We start from the raw sequence: 27,167 nt of genomic DNA on the forward strand, positions 1-27,167 counted from the left end.
CTTGAGGAATTCATTTGATCCCAGGTGTCAATACAAGTCATATGTTCCCTTCTTTTTCTTGACCAAGGCCTCAATAATTCTAGCCACCCAGGTTGTTCTACTTCTGCCAGGCTTATCCTTCACTTTAACAAGGACATGTTGGCCCTCAACGCTTACTAACTCATTTATGAAAGCCTCCTATTTACGAGACTTCCCTTTGCCTGTAAACAGCCTCCCCCAATCAACTTTTAAAAGTTCCTGTCTAAGACCATCAAAATTGGCCTTGTAGACCAGACCAATCTTTTCCATAACTATTTTAAAACTAATGGAATTATGATCACCGGTGCCAAAGTGCTTCCCTACTAACACTTCCATAACTTGCCCTAGCTTATTTTCCAAGAAAAAGTTTTGCCCATCTTTAGTAGGGCTAGCTTCATACTGCATAAGAAATTCTTCCTGAACATGGTTAACAAATGTCTCTCTATTTTAACACTTTGGCAGTCCCAGTTGATGTTTGGAAATTTAAAGTCCCCTGCTATTACAATGCTATTATTCTTGCAGCTACCTACAACCTCCTTACATATTGGCTCCTCAATCTCCCATTGACTATTAGGGGGCCTGTAGTACAATGCAATCAAAGTGATCTTCCCCCTTTTTATTTCTCAGTTCTACCCATTTGTATTAAGGATTGGCATGGTGGATCAGTAGTTAACACTGCTGCCTCACAATGCCACGAACCCGGGTTCCGTTCCACTTTTGGGCAACTGTCTGTGTGGAGTTTGCATGTTCTCCCCATGTCTGCGTGGGTTTCTGCTGGGTGCTCCAGTTTCCCCTCTCAGTCCAAAGATGTGCAGGTTAGGTGGATTGCTGTGCTAAATTGCTCTTAGTGTTCAGGGATATATCGATTAAGTGCGTTAACCATGGGAAATGTAGGGTGATAGGCTAGGGATATGGTTCTGGGTGGGATGCTCTTCGGACGGTCAAGTATAGACTTGTTGGGCCTCTACAATAGGGATTCTGTGGTGTAGACTCAGTGGACAAACTCTCAAGAATATCTTCTCTGAGTACTGTTGTGATGTTCCCCTTAATCAAAAATGCAACTTTTTCTCCCCTGTAACCTTCCTATAGCATGCGTACTTCGGAATATTGGGTTGCCAGTCCTGTACCTCCCTTATGTATGTTTCTGTAACAGCTATGGTATCCCAGTGCCACATACCCATCAATGCCTCAAGTTCATTTGCCTTACCTGTCAGGCCTCTTGCATTAAAATATTTACTGAATGTTTATAAATATTTATATTTATTCAAGTTTATTCCAGACTTCCCTTTCTTCAAGCCATGCTTTTTCAAGCCCTATCTAGTACTAGGAATACTAACACTACCTATACTATTTAACTTGCTCTCACTAACTTCTATATTATTCTCATCTCCTCTTTCATCTCCCTACTGCTTTGGATCCCACCCATCTGCCTAACCTCCAACAATCATCTCTTCAGGACCTTATTCGGCCATTCCAAATGAAGGGAAAGTGAGGTCTGCAGATGCTGGAGATCAGAGCTGAAAATGTGTTGCTGGAAAAGCGCAGCAGGTCAAGCAGCATCCAGGGAACAGGAGAATCGACGTTTCGGGCATAAGAAGGGCTTATGCCCGAAACGTCGATTCTCCTGTTCCCTGGATGCTGCCTGACCTGCTGCGCTTTTCCAGCAACACATTTTCATTCCAAATGAAGGGCTTATGCCTGAAACATCGACTCCCCTGCTCCTTGGATGCTGCCTGACCTGCTGTACCTTTCCAGTGCCACACTTTTTGACTGTTTCCTGATCTCCCACATCTGACAGAACGAACCTACCACTGCTCTGATTGCCATCTCTTACCCTTCACAGTAAGACAAAGAACTGAATCTTACCTTCCCCTTACCTTGTTCACTGAAGCCAAGTATTCACCAAAGCCTCACACTTAAACTCTAGCAGCACATCAATAGCTAAGCAGCCCTTCTTAAAATGGTTGCTAAGCAGCCCTTCTTAAAATGGTTGCTCTGCTATCACTTGCCTCTCTTTTATTGGCTCATTGGCATTCACTGGTACCTGAGCAACTCGTCCCAGATTCCTCCTCACTCTACTGCTCACCAGTGCCCTCTGATGGATGCTCTTGCACCATTCTCTGACACCAGCTCTTCTGTGTTCCCCTCCTCAGTTGCTTCTCATAGAGCCATAGAGTCCTACAGCAGGGAGATAGGCCTTTCAGCCCAAACTGGTCCGTGTCGACCAAAATGTCCATCCATGCTAACCCTGTTTCCCTGCACTTGGCCCATGTCCTTCTAAACAGTTCCTATCCGCATATTTGTCAAAATGCCTTTTGACAAATCTCTGGAACAGAGAAGCCATGAACTCTGTCCTCCTGGTTCAGAGATAGGGACATTTTCTCTATGCCACAAGAACACTTAAGAAACGTTAAGGCCTCAAACACTGTTGCAGGGAAAACCTAAAGAATCAGACTTCAGTTGGCAGCAAAGAGGAACAGCGAGTATGGGGACTGAACCAGAAACTTCAGCAATATCAACACCATGCTTTAACCATCAGAACCAATGGTCAACAGGCCTTTGGTTGACTTATTTTTCATTCTTTTTAGAGCCAGAAGAGCAATCACACACATCTGAGCATCTTTCCCACTATCAAAATCATAGTGACTTTTCTTTTGTGTTTTTTTCCACTCTTACCACCAGTAATCACCAGTATAACTAATTGAATATTTATAAGCAAAACAATTGTGGGCAATGCATACCATCAAAAGTAAAGAGGAGGTAAGGAGAGAGGGAAGGAGCTAAATCAAAATGGAGTTGGAGGGGAAACTGGATCTGCTTTTTTTGTTCCTTTTTTTTTTGTTACTTTTACTGAGAAGGGCTATCAGACGCAACTGACTGACCTTTCCAACACCAAAATCATTGGGTTCTTTTTGATTTTGTTTTCCCCCCATTGACTTCAGGAAGCAAGGACAAGAACATGCCCCTATCTACATCAATGGAGCTAGGTGGACATGGTCAAAAATGTCAAGTTCCTAGGAGTGACGATAACCAATAATCTGTCCTGGACCACCCACGTTGATGCGATTGGACAAGAAGGCACAACAATGCCTCATCATCCTGATGGCACGGTGGCTCAGTGGTTAGCTCTGCTGCCTCACGGGACCAGAATTCGATTCCAGCCTGAGGTGACTGTGTGCAGTTTGTGCATTCTCCCTATGTCCCCTCCGGATGCTCTGATTTCCTCCCGCAATCGAGAGATGTGCAGGTTAGGTGAATTGGCCATGTTAAATTGCCTATAGTGTCCAGGGATGTGTCAGTTTGGTGCATTAGTCAGGGCTAAATATAAGATAGGGGAGTGAGTATGGGTAGGTTCCTCTTTAGTGGGTCGGTGTGGACTTGTTGAGCCGAAGTGCCTGTTTCCACACTGTAGGGATTCTTTCTAAATGTTGTTAATGTACCCATCTCAACCACTTTCTGGCAGCTCATTCCATATACATACCACTCTGTGTAAAAAAGTTGCCTCTCAGGTTTCCTTTTTATTCTTTCCCCTATAACCTTAAGCAGATACCCTCTCGTGCTCAATTCCCTAACCCTGGGAAAAAGAGAGTGCATTCTGTCTATCCATGCCACTCATGATGTTATACACTTCAATAAGATCCCCCTCAGTCTATTACGATCGAAAGAGAAGAATCCTAACTTGTTCAACCTCTCCCTGTAACTCAGTCCCTTGAGTCCTAGCAACATTCTTGTAAATTACTTCTGCACTCTTTCCAATTTAATAACATCCTTCCTATAGCAAAGTGACCGAAATGGAACACCATACTCCAAATATGGCCTCACCAACCTCCTGTACAACTGTAACATAACTTCCCAAATTCTAGTCAGTGCCCTGACTGATGAAGGCCAGTGTGCCAAAAGCCTTCTTCACTGCCCTTTCAGAGAACCATGCACCTGATCCAGGGTCTCTCTGTTCCACTACCCTCCTTAAGGTCCTACCATTCACCATGAAACTCCTACCGTAATTTGTCTTTCCAAAATGCAAGACCTCACACATCCCTACTAAACTCCATTGCCATTTCTTGACCCATCACCTTCCTCAATAACCATGATACTGCCTATTTAAGTATCATCTGCAAACTTACTAATCTATTCCTGATGAAGCGCTTTTGCCCGAAACGTTGATTTTCCTTTTCTTCGAATGCTGCCTGACCTGCTGTGCTTTTCCAGTACCACTCTAATCTAAACTTACTAATCATGCCTTGTTCATTCTCATCTAATTCACTGATATGGATAACATACAGCTATGGGCCCAGCACCAACCTCTGAGGTACACCACTAGTCACAGGCCTCCACTCTGACAAGTATCCTTCCAGTATTACCCTCTACTTCCTACCATCAAGCCAATTGTGCATCCAGTTTGCCAGCTCTCCCTGAATTCCAAGCATCTAACCTTCCAGAGCAGCCTACCATGTGGAACCTTATCAAAGGCCCTACTGAAATCCATATAGACTATGACTACCATCCTGTCCTCATCAGCCTTCTTGGTCATGTCATCAAAGTCTAACAAATTGTGAGGTATGATCTCCCACTCACAAACACATGGTGACTACACCTAATCCAACCACATGTTTCCAAATGCATGTGTATCTTATCCCTCAGAATCTTCTCAAGTAACTTACCTACCTTACTGGTCTATAGTTCCTAGGTTTTTCTTTGTAGCCCCTCTTAAATGAGGGCACAACATTCGCTATCCTCCAGTCTTCCTGGACCTCAGTCGTGGCTAATGATAGTACAAAAATATCAGTCAGGCCCCTGCAATTTGTTCTCTAGCCTCTTGCAGGGTTCTTGGATACTTCTGGTCAGGACCAGGAGATTTATCCACCTTTATGCATTCTAATATGTTCACCATCTCCTCTAATTGTGATATGGACTGTCCCCTCTGCACTTCTGGGTATAGAGGGGAAAGAAATGTAAAGCAGACCCACTCCTTTTCCAATTCCATTTTGATACAGCAGCTGCCCTCTCTCCCTATCCCCACCAACTTTTGATGGTTTGCATTGCCCAAATGGGCTTTGCATAAAAGTATTGAATCAGCTACACGTGTTTTACTGATAGTGTTTCGTGGTTTAAAAAAACACATAAAGCAGAGCAGCAACTCCATTTTGATTTGTTCCTTTCCCTCTCTCCCTAGATCCACCTGAATTCTACTGGTTCGCACTGCCTTTAAAATGCTTTGCTTGTAAATATTTAATTGGTTACCCGGGTGATTACTGCTGGCAGTTAATGTGATTTAATTTAGATTAGATTACTTGCAGTGTGGAAAAAGGCCCTTTGGCCCAACAAGTCCACACTGACCCACCGAAGCACAACCCACCCAGACCCATTCCCCTACATTTATCCCTTCACTTAACACTACGGGCAATTTAGCATGGCAAATTCACCTAACCTGCACGTTTTTGGACTGTGGGAGGAAACCGGAACACCCGGAGAAAACCCATGCAGACGCGGGAAGAATGTGCAAACTCCACACAGTCAGTCACCTGAGGCAGGAATTGAACCCGGGTCTCTGGCACTGTGAGGCAGCAGTGATAACCACTGTGTATTCCATTATTTTCACCTGTACCTAAATGCAGTGAAATGTTTTGTTTTCCATGCAGTGTAGGCAGATCATAACATATAGATCATAGGGTGATTGGACAGAGTGAGGCATAGAACGTTATGGCTGCACAGAAGATGTACAAAACACAAGATCAACATTAGATTTGAAATTTGAGAGGTCGATTCGCCAGTCTAATAACAGGGGGAAGAAGCTGCTCTTCCACCTGTTGGTGTATGTGTTTAAAACTTTTGTTTCTTTTGCTTGTTGAAAAAGGTTGGAAGAGGTTACAACTGGGGTGGGAGGAGTCTTTGATAATGTTAGCTGCCTTTCCATGGCAGTGAGATGCGTAGATAGAGTCAGTGGATGGGGAGTTGGCTTGTGTGATGGCCTGGGCTATGTTCACAACTTTCTGTACTATCTTACGGTCCAGGGCAGAGCAGTTGCCGTACCAAGCAGGGATGCATCCGGCGAAAATGCTTTCCACAGTGCATCTATAAAAGGTGGGGAGGGTCCTTATATACGTGCTGAATTTTCTTAGTCTTTTGAGGAGGATGAGGCATTGTTGTGCTTTCTTGATCAATCGCGTCAATGTGGGTGGTCCAGGACAGACTATTGGTTATCATCACTCCTAGGAACTTGACATTTTTGACCGTGTCCACCTAGCTCCATTGATGTCGATAGGGGCATGTTCTTGTCCTTGTTTCCTGAAGTTGATGGGGGTATTAAATTTAAAAGAACCCAGTGATTTTGGTGTTGGAAAAGTTGGTCAGTTGCGTGTGAAAGCTCTTCTCAGTATAAGTAACAAAAAGAAAGGAAAACAAACAAAGCAGACCCAGTTTCCTCTTCAACTCCATTTTGATTTAGCTCCTTCCCTCTCTCCCTCCCTCCCCATACTTTTGATGGTATGCATTGCCCACAGTTGCTTTGCATGTAACTATTGAATTAGCTATTCTGGTGATTACTGGTGGTAAAAAAACACCAAAGAAAAGACACCATGATTTCGATGGTGGGAAAGTTGCTCAGTTGTGTGTGATTGCTCTTCTGCCTCTAAAAAAGAATGAAAAAAAGTCAACCAAAAGCCTGTTGGCCATTGGTTCTGATGGTTAAAGCATAGTGCTGATATTGCTGAAGTTTCTGGGTCAATCCCCATACTCGCTGTTCCTCTCTGCTGCCAACTGAAGTCTAATTCTTTAGGTTTTCCCTGCAACAGTGTGTTTGAGGCCTTGACCTTTCTTAAGTGCTCTTGTGGCATAGAGAAAATCTCTGAGCCAGGAGGACAGAGTTCATGGCTTCTCTGTTCCAGAGATTGTTCATGAACATGTTGATTTAAAGACAAAGGAAAGCCGACCCAGGTGGGCCCTTGTGACAGTAGTAGTGTCCCTACCTCTGGGTAGTGGAGGCCTGATTTCAAATCCCACTTGTTTCAGAGATGTGTAATAGCATCTCTGAACAGGGTGATTAAAAACAAATAAGGCAAACCCAGGGACAGTGGTAAGGTCCTGATCTCTGAGTCAGGAGTCATGGGTTCAAATTCCACCTGTTCCGGAGAGATGTCTTAACATCTCTGAACAGATTGCTTTTTTTAAAAAAAAGCAGACCCAGAGGGGTCTTGTATTGCAGTGACAGTGTTCCTAACTCTGGACCAAACAATCTGGGTTCAAGTCCCATTAGCCCTCCACGTTAATCATAGCATGTTTGAACGTCTTGATTAAAATAACTACATAGGGACTTTGACCCAATGGAGTTCATCTAGTAAAATTAATGAATGTCTGAGACTATTGAGAACGAATGCTCAAATTATTGGTACAAATGTGGAACAGCTCAACACAGGAAAGGGAAATAAAGAAGACCCAGGGATGGCTCTGCAGAACTGTCTCACGCTGGGACTAGCCTATGTATGCCATACATAGTAGCTGTATTTTGGTGTTCCATAAATGGTGTTCCTTTCCAGTCAGGTCTTCTGAGTTATTACAGTTACATGTGTGAATAAGATGATAAATTTTTGAAAATTGTTATGCCTCATTGCAGAACCACACTGGAAATCAAGAATTCCACAATTTACCTGTTTTTTAGAACCAGCATTTCTGTACTGTAAAGAATTCACAATTTATTAGGACTAATTCAACTCTAGCTGATTAGGAATACAATTCTATTGATGATAATTCTAATCCCTTGTATGCATATAGAGGAAATAACAGATAGATGCTATGAATGAAGGGAAAGATTGAGAAAGAATTTTAATTTTTTCTTGAAGTGATTCTTGCGCTAGTCAGAATGCTGATTCTTGGTCATCCTTCTCTGGGTGCTTCCACTGTCTAACATTAGGCGAAGGGTGTCTGGTTCATGTATCAAAGGCATCAATTAGAAGTCACACAACCCTGAAGTAAAAGATAAACATACTTTTTTCAAGTGGCTTTTAAAAAAAATGTGTACTTATGGGACGAGCAGCATTTATTGCTCAGGGACAGTTAAGAGGAACCCTCATTGGCGTGGATCTGGATTCAGATGTAGGCCAGACTAGGTAAAGAAGACAAGTTTTCTTCCCTGAAGGACATTAGTTAGGAGTTTCCCCTGACAACTGACAACTTCGTGCCCTAGCAGGATTTGAACCAAGATCCCTAGGATATTACCTGGGTCTACTGGATTATTAACCTAACAACAACACCACTAAGCCATCAACTCTCCTTTTCATACTGAAGAACAGGGAAGGCTCTTGAACTCGTGGAAGTATGATCTAGTCTCTGTATCTAGTCCCAAGCTGATTTGCGACCTGAGAACCAATCACATAGTGTTTGGCAAGCAGAATGCCTTTGTCATCAGTAACTGATTACTAGCCATAGACCAATCAGCACTCAGCTACCAACCAAAACTCCACCAGTACACAGTCTCAGCTCAGTTTGTCTCCAGTCACACTTTAATCACTCCTGGAACAAACAGTTGTGTAGAAAGCAGTATAAATGGTGCTTACAATGAGTGTCAGGTTATTTGCCTTTCACAGATGCAACAATCCTCCAGTAACCCTTAAAGCTTTTTGACTTAGTTCTTTTCTCAATTCAATCTATAATTAGAAATTCAGGAAAAGTAAAATGGTATCAAAGAACATAGAAAATAGAAGAATACAGCGCAGTACAGGCCTTTTGGCCCTCGATGTTGCGCCGATTCAAGCCCATAACCTACACTAGCCCACTATCCTCCATATGCCTATCCAATGCCCGCTTAAATGCCCATAATGAGGGAGAGTCCACCACTGCTACTGGCAGGGCATTCCATGAACTCACGACTCGCTGAGTAAAGAACCTACCCCTAACATCTATCCTATACCTACCCCCCCTTAATTTAAAGCTATGCCCCCTTGTAATAGCTGACTCCATACGTGGAAAAAGATTCTCACTGTCGACCCTATCTCAACCCCTAATCATCTTGTACACCTCTATCAAGTCACCCCTAAACCTTCTTTTCTCCAATGAAAACAACCCCAAGTGCCTCAGCCTTTCCTCATACGATCTTTCTACCATACCAGGCAACACCCTGGTAAACCTCCTCTGCACCCGTTCCAGTGCCTCCACATCCTTCCTATAATATGGCGACCAAAACTGCACACAATACTCCAGATGCGGCCGCACCAGAGTCTTATACAACTGCAACATGACCTCAGTACTCCGGAACTCAATTCCTCTACCAATAAAAGCCAGTACGCCATATGCCTTCTTCACCGCACTATTTACCTTTCTGCCCAGTTCTGCAGCTTATCTATATCCTGCTGTAACCTGCCATATCCTTCCTCACTGTCTACAACTCCTCCGACTTTCGTATCATCTGCAAACTTGCTCACCCAACCTTCTAACCCCTCCTCCAGGTCATTTATAAAAATGACAAACAGCAATGGTCCCAAAAGAGATCCTTGCGGAACACCGCTAGTGACGGCACTCCAAGATGAACCTTTGCCATCAACTACTACCCTCTGTCTTCTTCCAGCCAGCCAACTCCTAATCCAAACCTCCAACTCACCCTCAATGCCATACCTCCGTATTTTTTGCGACTCAGTACTCACATTGACAACAATGTCCTGTTCCTGATTGAATACTGACGAAAAGTATTCTTTCAGTGTCTCCCCAATCTCTTCAGCCTCCACACGCAACTTCCCACTACTATCCTTGACTGGACCTATTCCTACCCTAGTCATTCTTTTATTCCTGACATAAGTTACCATGGGGAACCTTATCAAACGCCTTACTAAAATCCATATACACCACATCTACCGCTTTCTCCTTGTCCACCTCCTTAGTCACCTTCTCAAAGAATTCAATAATGTTTGTGAGGCACGACCTGCCCTTCACAAAACCATGCTGACTATCCTTGATCACATTATTCCTATCCAGATGTTCATAAATTCTATCCCTTACAATTCTCTCTAAGATTTTGCGCACAACAGAAGTGAGACTCACCGGCCTATAGTTACTAGGGTTATCCCTACTCCCCTTCTTGAACAAGGGAACCACATTTGCTAGCCTCCAATCTTCTGGCACTACTCCTGTAGACAACGAGGACATAAAAATCAAGGCCAATGGCTCTGCAATCTCCTCCCTTGCTTCCCAGAGAATCCTAGGATAAATGCCATCAGGCCCAGGGGACTTATCTATTTTCACCCTTTCCAGAATTTCCAACACCTCTTCTCTACATACCTCAAAGCCATCCATTCTACTTAATTGTGACTCAGTACTCACATTGACAACAATGTCCTGTTCCTGATTGAATACTGACGAAAAGTATTCTTTCAGTGTCTCCCCAATCTCTTCAGCCTCCACACGCAACTTCCCACTACTATCCTTGACTGGACCTATTCCTACCCTAGTCATTCTTTTATTCCTGACATACCTATAGAAAGCCTTAGGGTTTTCCCTAATCCTACCAACTAAGGACCTTTCATGTCCCCTCCTTGCTGCTCTTCAGGTCCTTCCTGGCTACCTTATAACTCTCAATCGCCCCAATTGAACCTTCACGCCTCATCTTTACATAGGCCGCCCTCTTCCCTTTAACAAGGGATTCCAATTCCTTATTAAACCACGGCTCCCTCACACGACCCTTTCCTCCCTGCCTGACGGGTACATACTTATCAAGGACACTCAATAGTTGCTCCTTGAACAAGCTCCACATATCAATTACGCCCTTGCCTTGAAGCTTACTTTTCCAAGCCACACATCCTAAGTCATGCCTCACCGCATCATAATTTCCCTGCCCCCAGCTATAACCCTTGCCCTGTAGTGCACACTTATCCCTCTCCATCACTAGAGTAAAAGTCACCGAATTGTGGTCACTGTCCCCAAAGTGCTCACCTACCTCTAATTCTACCACCTGGCCTGGTTCATTACCCAGAACCAAATCCAGTATGGCCTCACCTCTTGTTGGCCTATCTACATATTGTGTCAGGAAACCCTCCTGCACACATTGGACAAACACTGACCCATCTAACGAACTTGAGCTATAGCTTTCCCAATCAATATCAGGAAAGTTAAAGTCCCCCATAACAACCACCCTATTACTTTCACTCTTCTCTTGAATCATCCTCGCAATCCTTTCTTCTATGTTTCTAGGACTATTCGGAGGCCTGTAAAAAACTCCTAACAGGGTGAGCTCACCTTTCCTATTCCTAACCTCAGCCCAAACTACCTCAGATGGCGAGTCTTCATCCATCGTCTTTTCGACAGCTGTAATACTATCTTTGACAAGCAATGCCACACCTCCCCCTCTTTTACCCCCACCTCTGACCCTACTAAAACATTTAAACCCTGGAACCTGCAACAGCCAATCCTGTCCCTGTTCTACCCATGTCTCCGTAATAGCCACAACATCGAAGTCCCAGGTACAAACCCACGCTGCAAGTTCACCTACCTTATTTCGTATACTTCTTGCATTGAAGTATACACACTTCAAGCCACTTTCCTGTTTACAGGCACCCTCCTTTGAAATTGATGCCATGTTCCTAACCTCCCTACACTCCAGGTCCTGCACCCTAAAGCTACAGTCTGGGTTCCCATGCCCCTGCAAAGTTAGTTTAAACCACCCCCAAGAGCACTAGCAAACCTCCCACCAAGGATACTGGTGCCCCTCAGGTTCAGGTGCAGACCATCCTGTTTATAGAGGTCTCACCTTCCCCAGAAAGAACCCCAGTTATCCAAATACCGGAATCCCTCCCTCCTGCACCATCCCTGTAGCCACGCATTTAACTGTTCTCTCTCTCTATTCCTCGACTCTCTATCACGTGGCACGGACAACAACTCTGTTTGTTCTAACTTTGAGCTTCCAACCTAGCTCCCTGAAAGCCTGCCTAACATCCTCAGCGCTCCTCCTACCTATGTCATTGGTGCCAATGTGGACCACGACTTCGGGCTGCTCCCCCTCCCCCTTAAGGACCCGGAAAACACGATCAGAGACATCACATACCCTTGCACCTGGGAGGTAACATACCAAACGTGAGTCTCTCTCGTTCCCACAAAACCGTCTATCTGTGCCCCGAACTATCGAGTCCCCAATTACTATTGCTCTGCTCTTCTCCACCCTTCCCTTCTGAGTAACGGGGACAGGCTCCGTGCCAGAGGCCTGAGCCCCGTTACTTACCCCTGGTAAGTCATCCCCCCCACAAGTATCCAAAACGGTATACTTGTTCTTGAGGGGAACGGCCGCAGGGGGTCCCTGCACTGGCTGCTTCCTCCCAGTCCCCGTCACTGTCACCCATCTATCTGCCATCTTTGGAGTTACTACTTCCCTAAAGCTCCGATCTATGACCCCCTCTGCCTCCTGAATGATCCTAAGTTCATCCAACTCCAGCTCCAGTTCCCTAACACGGTCTTGGAGGAGCTGGAGATGGGTGCAATTCCTGCAAGTGTAATCAGCAGGGACGTCCATGGCATCCCTCACCTCAAACATGTTGCAAGAGGAACATTGCACTGCCTTCACTGCCATCCTTCTGAAAGTAACCTTTTATAAAAAACTGGGTCTAAAGAATACAACAAGCAAAATGCAGCACTTACCTACTTACCACAACGGATCTTATTATTTAGGTTAGAGGAGGAGGGTGGGTGGGAGGCACTATCTCTGTAGTGCCTCGGGTTCTTCTCCTGCGCGCTTTTAAAGGGAAAAAAAACCTACCAGGCTGCCCCTCTGGTCTTCGTCACTTCCCCCTGCTGCGCCCGCTCTTTCTGTAAAGAGAGAAAAAAACACCGCTGCCCGCTACCGGTAAGTAATTTTAAAACAAACTGTCTTACCTTAGCTGCTGCTCGCACTCAAAAGTATCATCTTTACAATATCAAGAGTAGTACATAGACATTTGCAATAAGTTTTATATATGTCATCAATTTTTAAGACTTCCCAAGCATTGGCACAGTCACACGAATTTGTTTCCACATCATCATTAATCTCCCCATGGGTGTGAATATTGTAGTTGTGATCCCAATCTTTAGCATTTATTGTAATTGAAATTCACATGAATTAAACTATTATTTAATAGCCATGGAGACAACATATTGTAATATACTTTAAGTATATCATTGTGCAAATAATTGTTTCTTTTCATTTATTTCTTTTCAGAACTGTAGATTTGAGACATGCAACTATGAGCGAACAAATGACTTCATGTGTGCAAGTCTTGCTTCATATGTTAGTGCTTGTGCCAAAAGAGGTGTTCTCTTAGTAGGCTGGAGAAATTCAGTAGAGCGATGCAGTAAGTATCCTATAATAATTATTATCCTGTAAATTTCAAAATACCTCATAATATCTGTCTAAGGTTCACAATATATTATCAACATTTAAGGCAAAACACATTATTTGTTAATAGTGTAGGTTTTAACTCTGAATCAAATAACTACTGATATGTGCCAAAAACAACAAATGCTGGAGATCACAGCGGATTAGACAGCATCCATGGAGAGAGAGCAAGCTAATTTTTCGAGTCTAGATTCCAGCAGCTGCAATAATTTGCTGCTCCTGATATGCGCCAGTTGTTGCTGTGGGCCATGAGGCCAGGGCTATTTCTATGCCTGAACTTCATTTAAGTAGTCTTGACAGCTGTCAGCACTGAGTGGATCACTAATAAACTAAGTGGTGTTGGGAGTACAGAGTTGGAATGCCTAGATTGGAAACAACAAAAATGATTTTTGTTCAGCTGTGCTATTCTAGGCTGACAAAATTAATTCATGATTCCTCCTTTTGGGCTACTCTGTTTCACCAGTGAAACTGGTGGGTTTATATAGAGTTGGGAAGCCTTATTTGTGTATTAAATGTCCTACTGACCATTCAACAGTAGACCACTTTAAAAATGGTAAAAGCCAGAGCATTGGTATTAATGTGATGATATGCTACGAGGTCCATTTCAAGATGCCCGGTACCTCTCTACCATTTTTTTGGCAAAGACAAAATGATCTCAATATGTGCGAATAACAAGATTTTTCTTAAACCAAGAACTGTTATGTTGAATATTTCACTTGACTTTGAGTAGTGTTAGAGACCAGGCCAGACTCCTTCAAAATATCTTAAGAAGGTAACCCAAACCCTAACTTTTTCTTATTTTAAAGGCAGATGTGAAGTGGATATTCCAGGTGTGATGCAGCTGGTCAAACCACTCAGCTTTAAGGAAAACAGCAAAAACACTGCAGTTGAAATACGAACAAAAGAATATAGAATTTAGAATAACTTAATTATTGGAAAACTTAACTGACCCGACACAGCAGTTTAATGAAGGAGCTGGTCCAATTAACATCCCATAAACACACCCCTTGGCAAGGAGAGATTTCAGAGAGAAAAGTCAGTCGGAATCATCTGCTGAAGCTTGGAGTCTTTCTCTGCACTGCAACAACTTCTGTGCTACAGCCGACCCAGCAGCTTCTCACTGTTACAACTAAACCAAATTAGAAAAAAAAAACCTGAATTGGGAGAACTGGCCACTCCCCTGCCATTGTTAAAGTAAAAGATCAAAGTGTGCCATGTATTGAACAAACCTAGATTATTGTTGAGAGTGTGGTGCTCAAAGAGCAGAGCAAGTCAGGCAGCAACCGAGGAGCAGGAGAATCAACATTTCGGGCATAAGCCCTTCATCAGGAATGAGGCTTGTGGGCCGCGGGTGCTGAGAGATAAATAGGAGGGGGTTGGGGATGGGGTGAAGGTAGCTGGGAATGTGATAGGTAGAGGAAGGTGTGGGTGGAAGTGATAGGTCAGAGGGGAGGCTGGAGCTGATGAATAGGAAGGAAGGAAGATGGACAGGTAGGACTGGTGAAGGGGGCGGTGCCAGGTTGGAGGCTTGAGACTGGGAGTATCAAATTGGAGGTATGGGACTGGGGAGTCTTGGTACAGTCCCAAGCCTCCAACTCTCAACTCTGATCTCCGGTATCTGCGGTCCTCACTTTCTCCGAAACCTAGATTGTTGTTAAGTCTTAAACACTTAGGATGGGTTGCAGGTTTTGATTCATAATATGTAAATCCCAGAACTTCTTTCAAACCACATTCCCAAGATAACTTAAGATTTTAGAAAAAACACTTAGACAATGCATTAAAGGTGTGAGGTTAGAATCTGTCTATATTTCAACCTTGAGTCAGACTGGTTCTATTTCCAAAGTAGGAATTTGTAAAATATCACATGGACTGACTGCTTGACGAAGGAGCAGTACTCCAAATAAACTTGTTGGACTATAATCTGATGTTGTGTAATTTTTAACTTTGTCCACCCCAGTCCAACACTGGCATCTCCACATTATTGTTAAAGTAGACATTTCGGCACCTCTGCCTTGCAACCTCTCTTGAGAAAAACCCAAGGACAAAATAACCTTTTCAAAGTGACAGCATCATCACAGTAGGCATTGGGAAAAATGTGGATGTGAAAAATAAAGACTTTAGTCAAGATGCTGAGATATTCATTTGAGAAGACATAGTACTAACAGGATCATCATGAGGAAAGTACATTGGACCGATGCAAGATCAAATTGCAAGGGGTTTCCCCCACAAATTTGTGTTATGCAGAACCTATAGGTAGTGAAGGCTACAAATGTATTCTATGTCAAAATAAAGCAAGTAAAAACACTACAATGTAGTGAATATTTAAAAAGCATTTGCTTGACCTTGATACTAAAAAATGTTGGGAGTTAGCTCTGGAAAACCTCCATAATCTTTTTCTGCTGAGCTTGCCATCTTTGGATGAATTGTCAATGCAGTCAAACATATTTTCATATTGCAGTGCAAGATCCACGAGTATCTCTTTAACCTTCATTACTTCAGCTAGAGAAACAGATGAGTGAGTGGGCAGGCGTTCATTGGACTCTTCACTGGCTGATAATCAATTTTTTCTTCCCTTCATACATCTTGTCCATTTTTTGAACTACAGCGCAAAAATTCTGCATGTCATCCAGATGATTTTGTTAGTCTCATCATGTAAATCGTGCCTTAGTATTTGCAAAGCAGTGCAGGATTTCTTAGACTTTACAGTCACAAACAGTCTCAGTTTTTTGGTACCTCCTTTGTTGCTGCAAACCTTAGCATTGACACATTGCTTTGTTTTCTTTCCACCATTATACTTGTCACCTGAAACATTACTACGCAATTTGATAAATGATGGAAAACAGTCCAGTTTCACCTGTGTTAAAAACACCTCTTGTTGCATACCTTATTCAGGATATTACAGCCATTACTGTAGCCTTGACAATGGTTTTGTGTTTGCCAAGGTCTCTGTGTTCTGTTTGTTCAGCATGATCACATTGAAGTGTACTATTTTGATGTTACCAGTCTAGAACCTTTGCTTATCAAGAACATTCTTCTAATATTGTTCCAGTGGGATTGAATGACAACTTTGCACAACTGGAGTTTTAGGGTTATCTGAATTAGATTTGTCACAGTTTTAATGAATACCCTATTGATTTTTGGCTGAGAAGTATTTCCAGCGCATGTTCGAGGAGATGCCTACACAACAGCTGCACAGAATTTGTCAGAAAGGTAAATAGGTGACCATCCAACAGCGTGGGCAAAAGAAGATTGTTCTATGCTCTCAAGCTAGTTTTCAGTGCTGAATGGCAGTGACTTTGGTTGGAAGATTCGATTGGTACACCAATGACATGTGAGACAAATGACAATTGCACTGATCATTGGGAATTCTATACTCAGCAAGAAAGGCATTTCTACAAACATCAATGTCTCATGTGGTGTGTTTCCTCCTCAGTGCCAGAATAAAGAACATTACTGGGAGTACAGAGAGCACAGTACTGAGAGCAGAAGAGAAATAGCCAGAAGTCTTGGTCAATATGGGAATGATTGACCTAGAAAAGGAAGGGGTTCATGTCCTATATTTGGACTTTCAAGAGCTAGAGGGAAAGTTAGAAAGCATGATCTCAGATATTAGTTTCTGAAATACTCTTAGTGCTACAGGCTAGTGTGCACTGAAATAAAAGAGCAAAGCAAACTAAAGCACATCTCAAGAAATGGCATAAAATTCTCAAGTGTTAGGACCAATTTGGGGCAGACAAGATCTGTTTAGCCAGAACAAGTTGCATCTCAACAGGAACTGGGAACAACACCTTTGCAGGCAAATTAATTAATGCAAGAGGTTAAGGGATTTAAACTAACCCAATGGATCCACCAGAATAAGGCATTTGAGAGGTGGAAAGATGCACAGAGAACTGGAAAGGGATAATAACAGTAAAATAAACAAACGCCAGCGAAAGGAACAATCAGATTGAGGCAAATGCAGAGCCGTCTTAAATAAGTTTGGTGTGTTTGTATATGGCCAGAGTATAGTGAGTAATACTTGAGATACAGGTATGAGTGCCACATGGAAGAATGATATATTGGGAATGGTACAGATCTGGCTCAAGGAAGGGGAAGGTTCAGAATTTGATTTTCTTGACAACAACGCATCTGAGAAAAATTGGGAAGGAAATGGAAGGTGAGTAGTGGTAGTATTGATGTATGAAACTATTGTAACATTGGAGAGGGATGATATAGTTGACGCGACAAGAATGGAGTCGATAAATTTATTGGTCCTTTTATCTAAGTCAATACTACAGTGGGTCAGTGGTTAGCACCGCTGCCTCACAGCGCCTGGGACCCAGGTTTGATTCCAGCCTTGATGACTGTGTGGAGTTTGCATGTTCTCACTGTGTCTCTGTGGGTTTCCACTGGGTGCTCTGGTTTTCTCCCACAGTCCAAAGATGTGCAGATTAGGTGAATTGGCTGTGCTAACTTGTCCTTAGTGTTCAGAGATGTATATGCTAGGTGTATTAGTTGGGGGCAATAAGGTAGCGGAGTGGGTCTGCTAACTCTTTGAGCGTTGGTGTGGACTTGTTGGGCCGAATGACCTGTTTTCACACTAGGAATTCAATAGATTGTAGGTAGTCAAAGCTCTGCAACACTGACTAGTAATAGCTTGCTGGCCTGCAAATGGTCTGTTTATTCAAACATTGCTAACATGTTACCCCAAACTCTATGAAACCTTATCTTAAAGCATCAAATGTCTATGTGGAATTGAGACACTGACACCCAGACCACTATTTGTAGTAACACTGACACACTCCAAGGACTCCTGTGAGTAATGACGTTGACATATTCCCAGTGTAATTAATGGCACTTAGATATGCATGACATTCCCATGGTCAAGCTCAAAATACACAGGGCTAAGTGTGAATCCACCCTAGAAATGCTCTAATCTCTTGGGAAAATCCTGTCCTGGGATCAACCAAATAGAGAAAAGTTAGCCCAATAAACAGAATGGAACAAAATGATGATGGCCTACAAATGGTAGAAAAGATCTAAAAGCAGTTTGAGTAAGCAGTTTTAAATTTTTCAATAAAGAAATTCTCAGATAACTGATATTAATACAAGAAAGTAATACATTCTTTGCAAAGATTGGAGTAGTGCCAGACGACTGGAGGGTGATAAATGTTATTCCATTGTTCAAGAAAGAGAATAGGGATAATCATGGCAATTACAGACCAATCAGTCTTGCTCCAGTGGTGGGCAATTATTGGAGAGGATTCTGAGAGACAGGATTAATGATTACTTGGAAAACCATAGTTTGATTAGAGTATGGCTTTGCAAGGGGTAGGTCATGCCTCACAAGCCTTATTGAATTATTTGAGGATGTGACAAAACACATTGATAAAAGTAGAGCAATGGATGTGGATTTTAACAAGCCATTTGATAAGTTTTCCCATGGTAGGCACATTCAGAAAGAAAGGAGGCGTTAGATGTAGGGAAATTTGGCTATCTGGATACAGAATTGGCTGGCCTATAGAAGACAGAGTATTACAGTAGATGGAAGGTATTCAGCCTGGAGCCTGTGACCAGTGGTGTTCTGCAGGGATCTGTTCTGCAACCTCTGCTCTATGTGATTTTTATAAATGACTTGGATGAGGAAGTGGAAGGGTGGGTTAAGAAGTTTGCTAATGACATAGAGGTTGATGGAGTTGTGGATAGTGTAAAGGCAGTTGTAGATTGCAACGGGACACTGACAGGATGCAGAACTGGGCTGAGAACTAGTAGATGGAGGTCAGCCTGGAAAAGTGTGGTGATTAATTTTGGAAGGTTGAATCTGAATGCAGAATACAGGGATAAAGGGAGGATTATTGGCAGTGTGGAGGAACAGTGGGATCTTGGGTATCCATGACCATAGATCCCTCAAAGTTGTCACCCAAGTTGTTAAGAAGATGTGTAGTGTATTGGCTTTCATTAGCAGGGGGATTAAGTTTAAGAGTCGCAAGGTTATGCTATAGCTCGATAAAGCCCTAGGTAGAACACACTTGGAATATTGTGTTCAGTTCTGGTCACTTCATTATAGGAAGAAATGGAAGCTTTAGACATGGTGCAGAGGTGATTTACCAGAATATTGCCTGGACTGGAGGGCATGTCTTATTAAAAAAAGGTTGAGGAGCTAGGGCTTTTCTCATTGGAATGAAAAAGGATGAGAGGAGACTTGACAGAGGTGTACAAGATATTGAGAGGCATAGATAGAGTGAATATTCAGAGACTTTTTCCCAGGTGGAAATGGCTATCATGAGAGGGCATAATTTTAAAGTGATTGGAGGAAGGTTCAAGGGAGATGTCAGAGGTAGGTTCTTTACACAGAGCATGTTGGTGTATGGAATGCATCTGTAGAATCAGATACATTAAGGACATTTAAGTGACTCTTGGATAGGCACATGGATGATAATAAAACGAAGGCTATGCAGGTTAGTTTGATCCTAGAAGAGGATAAAAGGTCAGCACAACATCGAGGGCCGAAGGGCCTGTACTTTGCTGTATTATTCCATGTTCTATTACAGATTTAAATTCATGGTTGATATGTGAGAAATTATTTTCCGTTCCTTGGCACTGACATCAGTACTGAAAACTGGGAGGTGTATTAATGGAACAAGTTCACCTGAACAGTGCTGGTATCAGAGTTCTGCAAAGTTGTACAGCTAAGATGGCAGAGGCGGCTTTAATTGGGAGTGATTGATCACACAAGGGGAGACATAGTAAATTAAAGAGAAAAGACAAGTATATAGAGTAGGAAAGCTATGTAGTTAATGATAATAAGAACATAGCAGGAACGGACAGAGTGTAAAAATGTGTGGTCAGCAGCAGATAAGGCCAGAATTATGCAAGGATATTATTAAACTGAAGAGAGTTCAGAAAAGAGTTACGCAAAGCGCAAGCAGATGGAACTAGCTTAGTTTGGGTACATGGTCGGCATTGACCGGTTGGACTGAGGGGTCTGATTCCATGCTGTATGAGTCTATGAATATGGAGTCTTTTGATTAAAGATACATGAGTTCAGACGCTACAGTATGTATGGAAAATGCAGTGATGTTCGTGTAATGAACACTGTGTCAGTTCCTTAATTTGTATAGATGAGTTTTATCTCATGTTTTGTTTATGCATCATTATATCTTACGCCTTCCATATACTAAAAATCATTTGAGAGGAGTGATTGTTCTAGCGACAGACATGCAATGATGCAGTGGAGTTTAGCTGTGATGCACCAGTCTGGAAAACATATTTATGTTGGTAATATTTTTGTATTTGGAAGCTGGTGAATTCTATATTAAGGCCATATGGTTGTAAGTTCCCAAGGCAGAAGATGAGGCCTACTTCCGACAAACCAGAGGAGTGGCTATGAGTACTCACATGGCTCCCACTTCCTGCAAATCAGAGGGACTGCTATGGGTAACTGCATGCTTCCAAGTATGCCTGCCTCTTCATAGGATACATGGAACAGTCCCTCTTGTGCAACTACATTGGCACCATCCTCCACCTTTTCCTCTGCTACATTTATAACTGTATTGGCGCTGTCTCGTGCTCTCAAAAGGAGCTTGAACAGTTCATCAACTTCACCCGCACCTTCCATCCTGACCTCAAATTCACCTGACCATCGCTGACATCTCCTTCCCTCCTGAACCTCTCTATCTCCATCTCCACCGACCAACGATGCCCTCAACTATATCTCCTACCTTTCCCACATCTCTGCCCTAAGCCACTCACCTCCCCCCCCCCCCCCCCCCGCCAAACCCCGCACTCAGCCACAACAAGGATGGAGTCTGCCTAGTCCTCACATTCCATCCCACTAATCTCCAAATCCAACGCATCATCCTCCACCATTTTCACCACCTGCAGTCTGTCTCCACCAACAAAATGATAATTCCTTCCCCACCCCTATCCACTTTCCACAGGGACTGTTCCATCGCAACTCCCTCATTAGGTCTACACTTGCCAACAACCTCACCTCCACACCTGGCACCTTTCCCTGTGGCCGCAGGAGGTGCAACACCTGCCCTCACACCTCCCCTCCATCCAAGGCCCCAAAGAATCATTCCAAGTCCAGCAGAGATTCACATGCATTTCCTCTAACCTGTTTTATTGCATCCCTTACTCCTGATATGGTCTCCTCTACATTGGAGACACGGGGTGCAGACTAGGGGATAGGTTCAGGGAACATCTTCCAGTTGCCAGCCATTTCAATTCCTCCTCCCACTTCCCCAATGACATGTTGATCCTGGGCCTCCTCTGCCATCAAAATAAGGTCACATGCAAACTGGAGGAAGAACACCTCAACTTCTGCCTCAGGAGTTTACAACCAATTGGTCTTAACATAAAATTCACCAGTTTCCAAATTTCCCCTCCCCACACCTCATCCCAAACCCAAACCTCCAAAATGGCACTGCCCTCATGACCTGTCCAACCTGTCCTTCTTTCTTCCCATCTATCCACTCCACCCTCCCCTCCGACCTATCACTATCAACCCCCACCTGCATCAACCTATTGCCTTCCCACCTATATTCACTCCCCCCACCCCAACCCTCTCCAATCCTTCTAAAGGGCTTATGCTTGAATCGTTGACTCTCCTGCTCTCAGATGCTGCCTGATCTACTGTGCTTTTCCAGCACTACACTTTTTGACTCTTAATCTGGCTGACAGATAAAGAGAAGAGTGTCAGAAATTCTGGCATTCTGATAGCTAACGCTGAAGAGGCAGTACAAAAGGCAAGGACTGTTCATTGTAAAGAAAGGGTGACTTGGTGACGGGATACTGGCCTCTGTGGAATTATTTAAGTGTTGATGAGAGAAAAGCAAATTCCTATAGAAACTCTTTCGCACCAGTTCTCTTTGAGTTAGGGTAAGCATTTCTTACATCATGCCTTTGTTTGGGAAGTTTGACTTGTTTCACCCTACCTTGAGGAACTGGGCCCAGTATGTAGAAAGAACGTGCTATTTTTTCTTGCCAAATAGCATTGTCGCAGACAAAAAGGAATGTGTGATTCTCCTGACACCCTGTGGAGCTGCAGCTTTTTCTGTTATTTGGAATAAACTTTTCCTGAGGCATCAGATACTAAAACCTTTCAAGAATTGAATTGTCACATGGACCGAGGCACAGTGAAAAGCTTTGTCTTGCCAGCAATACAGGCAGATCACATAGATAAGTAAATAATAGGTAAACAGTGGCAAAAAACCTAAACACAAGTACAGGCGAATGAAGAGTATGCTATTAAGTTTAAAGAGTGTAGAACGATTGTAGGAAACAGGAAACTTTGATCTGCATGCAGGAGCTCGCAAGGAGTCGACCATATTCGACACCATCTTGCATCATGAATTGACGGACATAGTTAGGGAGTATTACAACACTAAGGCTGTTTTAATTCTGCCACGCTATTGCTTTTACTTGACAATTCGAGAACTAGGGAAACCGGCATTGGGATTTTTCACTGGGTTAAGATGACTTGTGCTAAACATCGCTATCTGAGGAAAAGGGCACAGACTGTTCACCCTATCTAACCCTCTGATGATGTTATATGTCTCAAGCAAGTCAACTCTCAACATTCTTCTCTCTAATGAAAACAGACTCAAGTCCCTCAGCCTTTCCTCATAAGACTTTCCGTCCATACCAGGCAACATCCTAGTAAATCTCTCTGAACCATTTCCAAGGCTTCCACAACCTTACTATAATGCGGTGACCAGAACTGTACGCAATACTCCAAGTGCAGCCACACCAGAATTTTGTACAGCTGCAGCATGACCTCATGGTTCCAAAACTCAATCCCTTTATTAATAAAGGCTAACACATGGTATGCCTTCTTAACAACCCTATCAACCCCAATAGCAACTTTCAAGGATCTATGTACATGGAAACAGAGATCTCGCTGCTCATCTACACTATCAAGAATCTTACCATGAGCCCAGTACTTTGCATTGTTGTTACTCCTTCCAAAGTGCACTACCTCACACTTATCCACATTAAACTCCATTTTCCACCTCTCAGCCCAGCTTTGCAGCTTATCTATGTCCCCCTGTAATCTACAATATCCTTTGTCACTATCCACAACTCTATTGACCTTAGTGTCATCCGCAATTTTACTAACCCATTCTTCTATGCTCTTATCCAGGTCATTTTAAAAACATGACAAACAGCAGTGGACCCAAAACAGATCCTTACACTCGTAACTGAACTCCACGATGAATATTTCCCATTAACTACCACTCTGTTTTCTTTCAGCTAGCCAATTTCTGATCCAAACCGCTAAATCGTCCTCAATCCCATGCCTCCGTATTTTGTGCATAGCATACTATCCTTATCAAATGTCTTACTAAAATCCATATACATCATATCAACTGCTTTACCCTCATCCACCTGTTTGGTCACCTTCTCAAAGAACTCAATAAGGTTTGTGAGGCACGACCTACTCTTCACAAAACTGTGTTGACTATCCCTAATCAATTTATTCCTTTATAGATGATTATAAATCCTCTTTCTTACAACCCCTTCCAATACATCCACAACTAAAGTAAGGCTCATTGGTCTATAATTACGAGTGCTGTCTCTTGTTCCCTTCTTGAACAAGGCAACAACATTTCCATCCTCCAGTCTTCTGGCACTACTCCTGTGGACAATGACAACATAAAGATCAAAGCAAAAGGCTCAGTAATCTTCTCCCTGGCTTCCCAGAGAATCTTAGGATTAATCCCATTGGCCCAGGGGACTTACTTGTCTTTACATTTTCCAGAATTGCGAACACGTCCTCCTTGTGTACCTCAATACCATCTAGTCCAGTAGCCTGTATCTCAGTATTCTCCTCTTCAACTTTGTCTTTTTCTAGTGTGAATACTAATGAGAAGTATTCATTTAGCACTTCCCCATCTTCTCTGACTCCAAGCACAACTTACCACGACTATCCTTGGTTGGCCCTAATCTTTCTCGAGGTAAAAACAATGACTGCAGATGCTGGAAACCAGATTCTGGATTAGTGGTCTTGGAAGAGCACAAAGTTCAGGCAGTATCCGAGGAGCTAAACTTTCTCTAGTCATTCTTTTATTCCTGATATACCTATAGAAAGCCTTAGGGTTTTCCTTGATCCTATCTGCCCACAACTTCTCGTGTCCCCTCCTCGCTCTCCTTAGCTCTCTCTTTAGGTCTTTCCTGGCTAACTTGTAACATCTCATCCTAACACAACCCTTCTTCTTCCTCTTGACAAAACATTCAACTTCCATAGTAAACCACGGCTCCCGCGCTCAACAACATCCTCCCTGCCTGACAGGTGCATACTTATTAAGGATCCACAGTAGCTGTTCTTTGAATAAGCTCCACTTTTCAATTGTGCCCATCCCTGCAGTTTCCTTCCTCATTTGATGCATCCAAAGTCTTGCCTAATTGCATCATTGTTGCCTTTCCCCCAGCTATAACTCTTGCCCTGCGGTATATATCTAGCTGTTTCCATCAAGAACAAAGAGAAGATAAAACATTACAGCACATGAATAGGCCTTTTGGCCCTCCAAGCCTGCGCTAATCCATATCCTCTATCTAAATCTGTCGCCCATTTTCTAAGGATCTGGATTCCTTTGCTCCCTGCTCATTCCATGTGTCTGTCCAGATACATCTTAAATGACACTATTGTTCCTGCCCCTACCACCTCCACTGGCAACACATTCCAGGTACCCATCACCTTCTGTGTGAAGAACTTTCCATGTATATCTCCCCTAAATGTCTCCCCTCTCCCTTTGAACTCATGGCTCCTTGTAATTAAGTCCTCCACTCTGGGAAAAACATTTCTTGCTATCCACCCTGTCTACAACTCTCATAATTTTATAGGCCTCAATCAGGTCCCCCCTCAACCTCCTTCTTCCCAAAGAAAATAATCCTAACCTACTCAACCTCTCCTCATTGCTAGCACCCCCCCATACCAGGCAACATCCTGGTGAACCTCCTCTACATCCTCCCCAAAGCGTCCACACCCTTTTGGTAATGTGGCGACCAGAACTGTACACAGTATTTGAAATATGGCTGAACCAAAGTCTTATGCAACTGTAACATGACCTGCCAACTCTTGTACTCAATACTCTGTCCGATGAAGGAAAGCATGCCATATGCCTTCTTGACCACTCTACTGACCTGTGTTGCCACCTTCAGGAAACAATGGACCTGAACACTCAGATCTCTATGTACAGCAATTTACCGCAGGACTTTTCCATTTACAGTATAGTTCACTCTGGAATTGCATCTTCCAAAATGCATCATCTCACATTTGTCCGGATTGAACTCCATCTGCCATTTCTCTGCACAACTCTCCAATCTATTTATATTCCCCATCACTATCTGCTACTCCACCAATCTCAATGTCATTAAAGTAAACATAAGTGAATTGTGGTCACTATCATCAAAGTGCTCAACTACCTCCAAATCTAACATCTGGCCAGTTGCATTACCCAGTACCAAATCTAATGTGGCCTCACCCTTTGTCTGCATACTGTGTCAGGAAACCCTCCTGCACGCATTGGACAAAAACTGACCCATCTAAAATACTTGAATTATTGTATTCCCAGTCAATATTTGGAAAGTTAATGTCCCCCATAACAACTACCCTGTCACTCTCGCTCCTATCGAGGATTGTCATTGCTATCTTATCTTCTACATCTCTGGAACTATTCAGAGGTCTGTAGAAATCTCCCAACAGAGTGACCTCTCCTTTCCTGTTTCTAACCTCAGACCTTACTACCTCAATAGAAGAGTCCTCAAACATCCTTTCTGCAACCGTAATACTGTCCTTGACTAACAATGCCACCCACCCCATCCAAAAAGCATTAGCAAATATCTCCCGCTCGATATTGCTACCACTCTGGTTCAAACCACCCTGTTTGTTGCGGTCTCACCTACCCCAGAAAGAGCCCCAATTATTCAGGAATCCAAAACCCTCCCTCCTGCATCATTCCTATAGCCACATGTTCAACTCCTCTCTCTCCCCAACTCCTTGCCTCGCTAGCATGTGGCACAGGCAACAAACCAGAGTTAACAAGTCTGATTGTTCTAGCTCTAAGCTTCTACCCTAGCTCCCTGAATTGCTGCCTTAAAACCCAATCTCTCTTCCTACCTATGTCATTAGTACCTATGTGGACGACGAGTTGAGGCTGCTCCCCCCTCCCCCTCAAGAATCCCAAAAACATGATCAGAGATATCATGAATCCTGGCACCTGGGAGGCAACAACTGTGAGTCTCTCTCATTCCCAAAGAACTTCCCTAAAGGCTACAGTGCAGAGCGAAGTTTCATAAAAACTGCAATCAGATGTGGTCATGCCGGTATCGATGTCCATTAAAACTGGATGACCATTTAACCAGACATTTATTTTGATTGGTTCTTATTTGGATGTTGCTCAGCAATTTAAGTGTTCCAAACCAGAAGTAGGTGGACTTTCCAGGGTATGAACTCTCCTGGAGACCCTGCCTCTGAGTTCTCTGATTCAATTTACTCAAGTAAGACACATTAGCTGTCCTAAGTCAGCAAGCTGGCGGCAATTACAATGGGTTGTCGGTCACGATCCTGAAGAAAATTCTATCCATTTGATCAAGAGTTGGCTTTGTTTTGGGGTTTTGCTGTGGGCTGACCTAGAGTCCCTCTGATCAGGATTTTGTCCTGAGTGAGTCTATGCCATTGCCTGCACCCAAGTGGTGTTCCCCACCCTCAGTTGGTCTGGCAAGAGTGTCCAGTTCCATAGGAAAACCCTGCAACACATATGCTCCACTTGCTGCATTTTCCAATTATAAAGCCAGTCTAGTGCCTGTTCAAAGTCCAGTTGAG

At 43.2% G+C, this 27,167-nt stretch overlaps 1 protein-coding gene across 1 annotated transcript in view; it reads left to right on the top strand.

The window, feature by feature from the left end:
- Positions 1-2,751: 2,751 nt before the first annotated feature.
- Positions 2,752-27,167, top strand: part of LOC122558129 (mucin-6-like) — a 128,299-nt gene continuing 103,883 nt past the window's right edge. The window contains exons 1-2 of the mRNA XM_043706448.2: positions 2,752-2,778; positions 13,184-13,316. Of these exons, the coding sequence (XP_043562383.2) occupies positions 2,752-2,778; positions 13,184-13,316 (160 nt within the window). The remainder of the gene's footprint in view (positions 2,779-13,183; positions 13,317-27,167) is intronic.

Source organism: Chiloscyllium plagiosum, unplaced genomic scaffold (assembly GCF_037043375.1).
Source record: "Chiloscyllium plagiosum isolate Xiang-an unplaced genomic scaffold, Cpla_swu_hap1 HiC_scaffold_18, whole genome shotgun sequence".
In the NCBI taxonomy this organism is placed as follows: Eukaryota; Metazoa; Chordata; class Chondrichthyes; order Orectolobiformes; family Hemiscylliidae; genus Chiloscyllium; species Chiloscyllium plagiosum.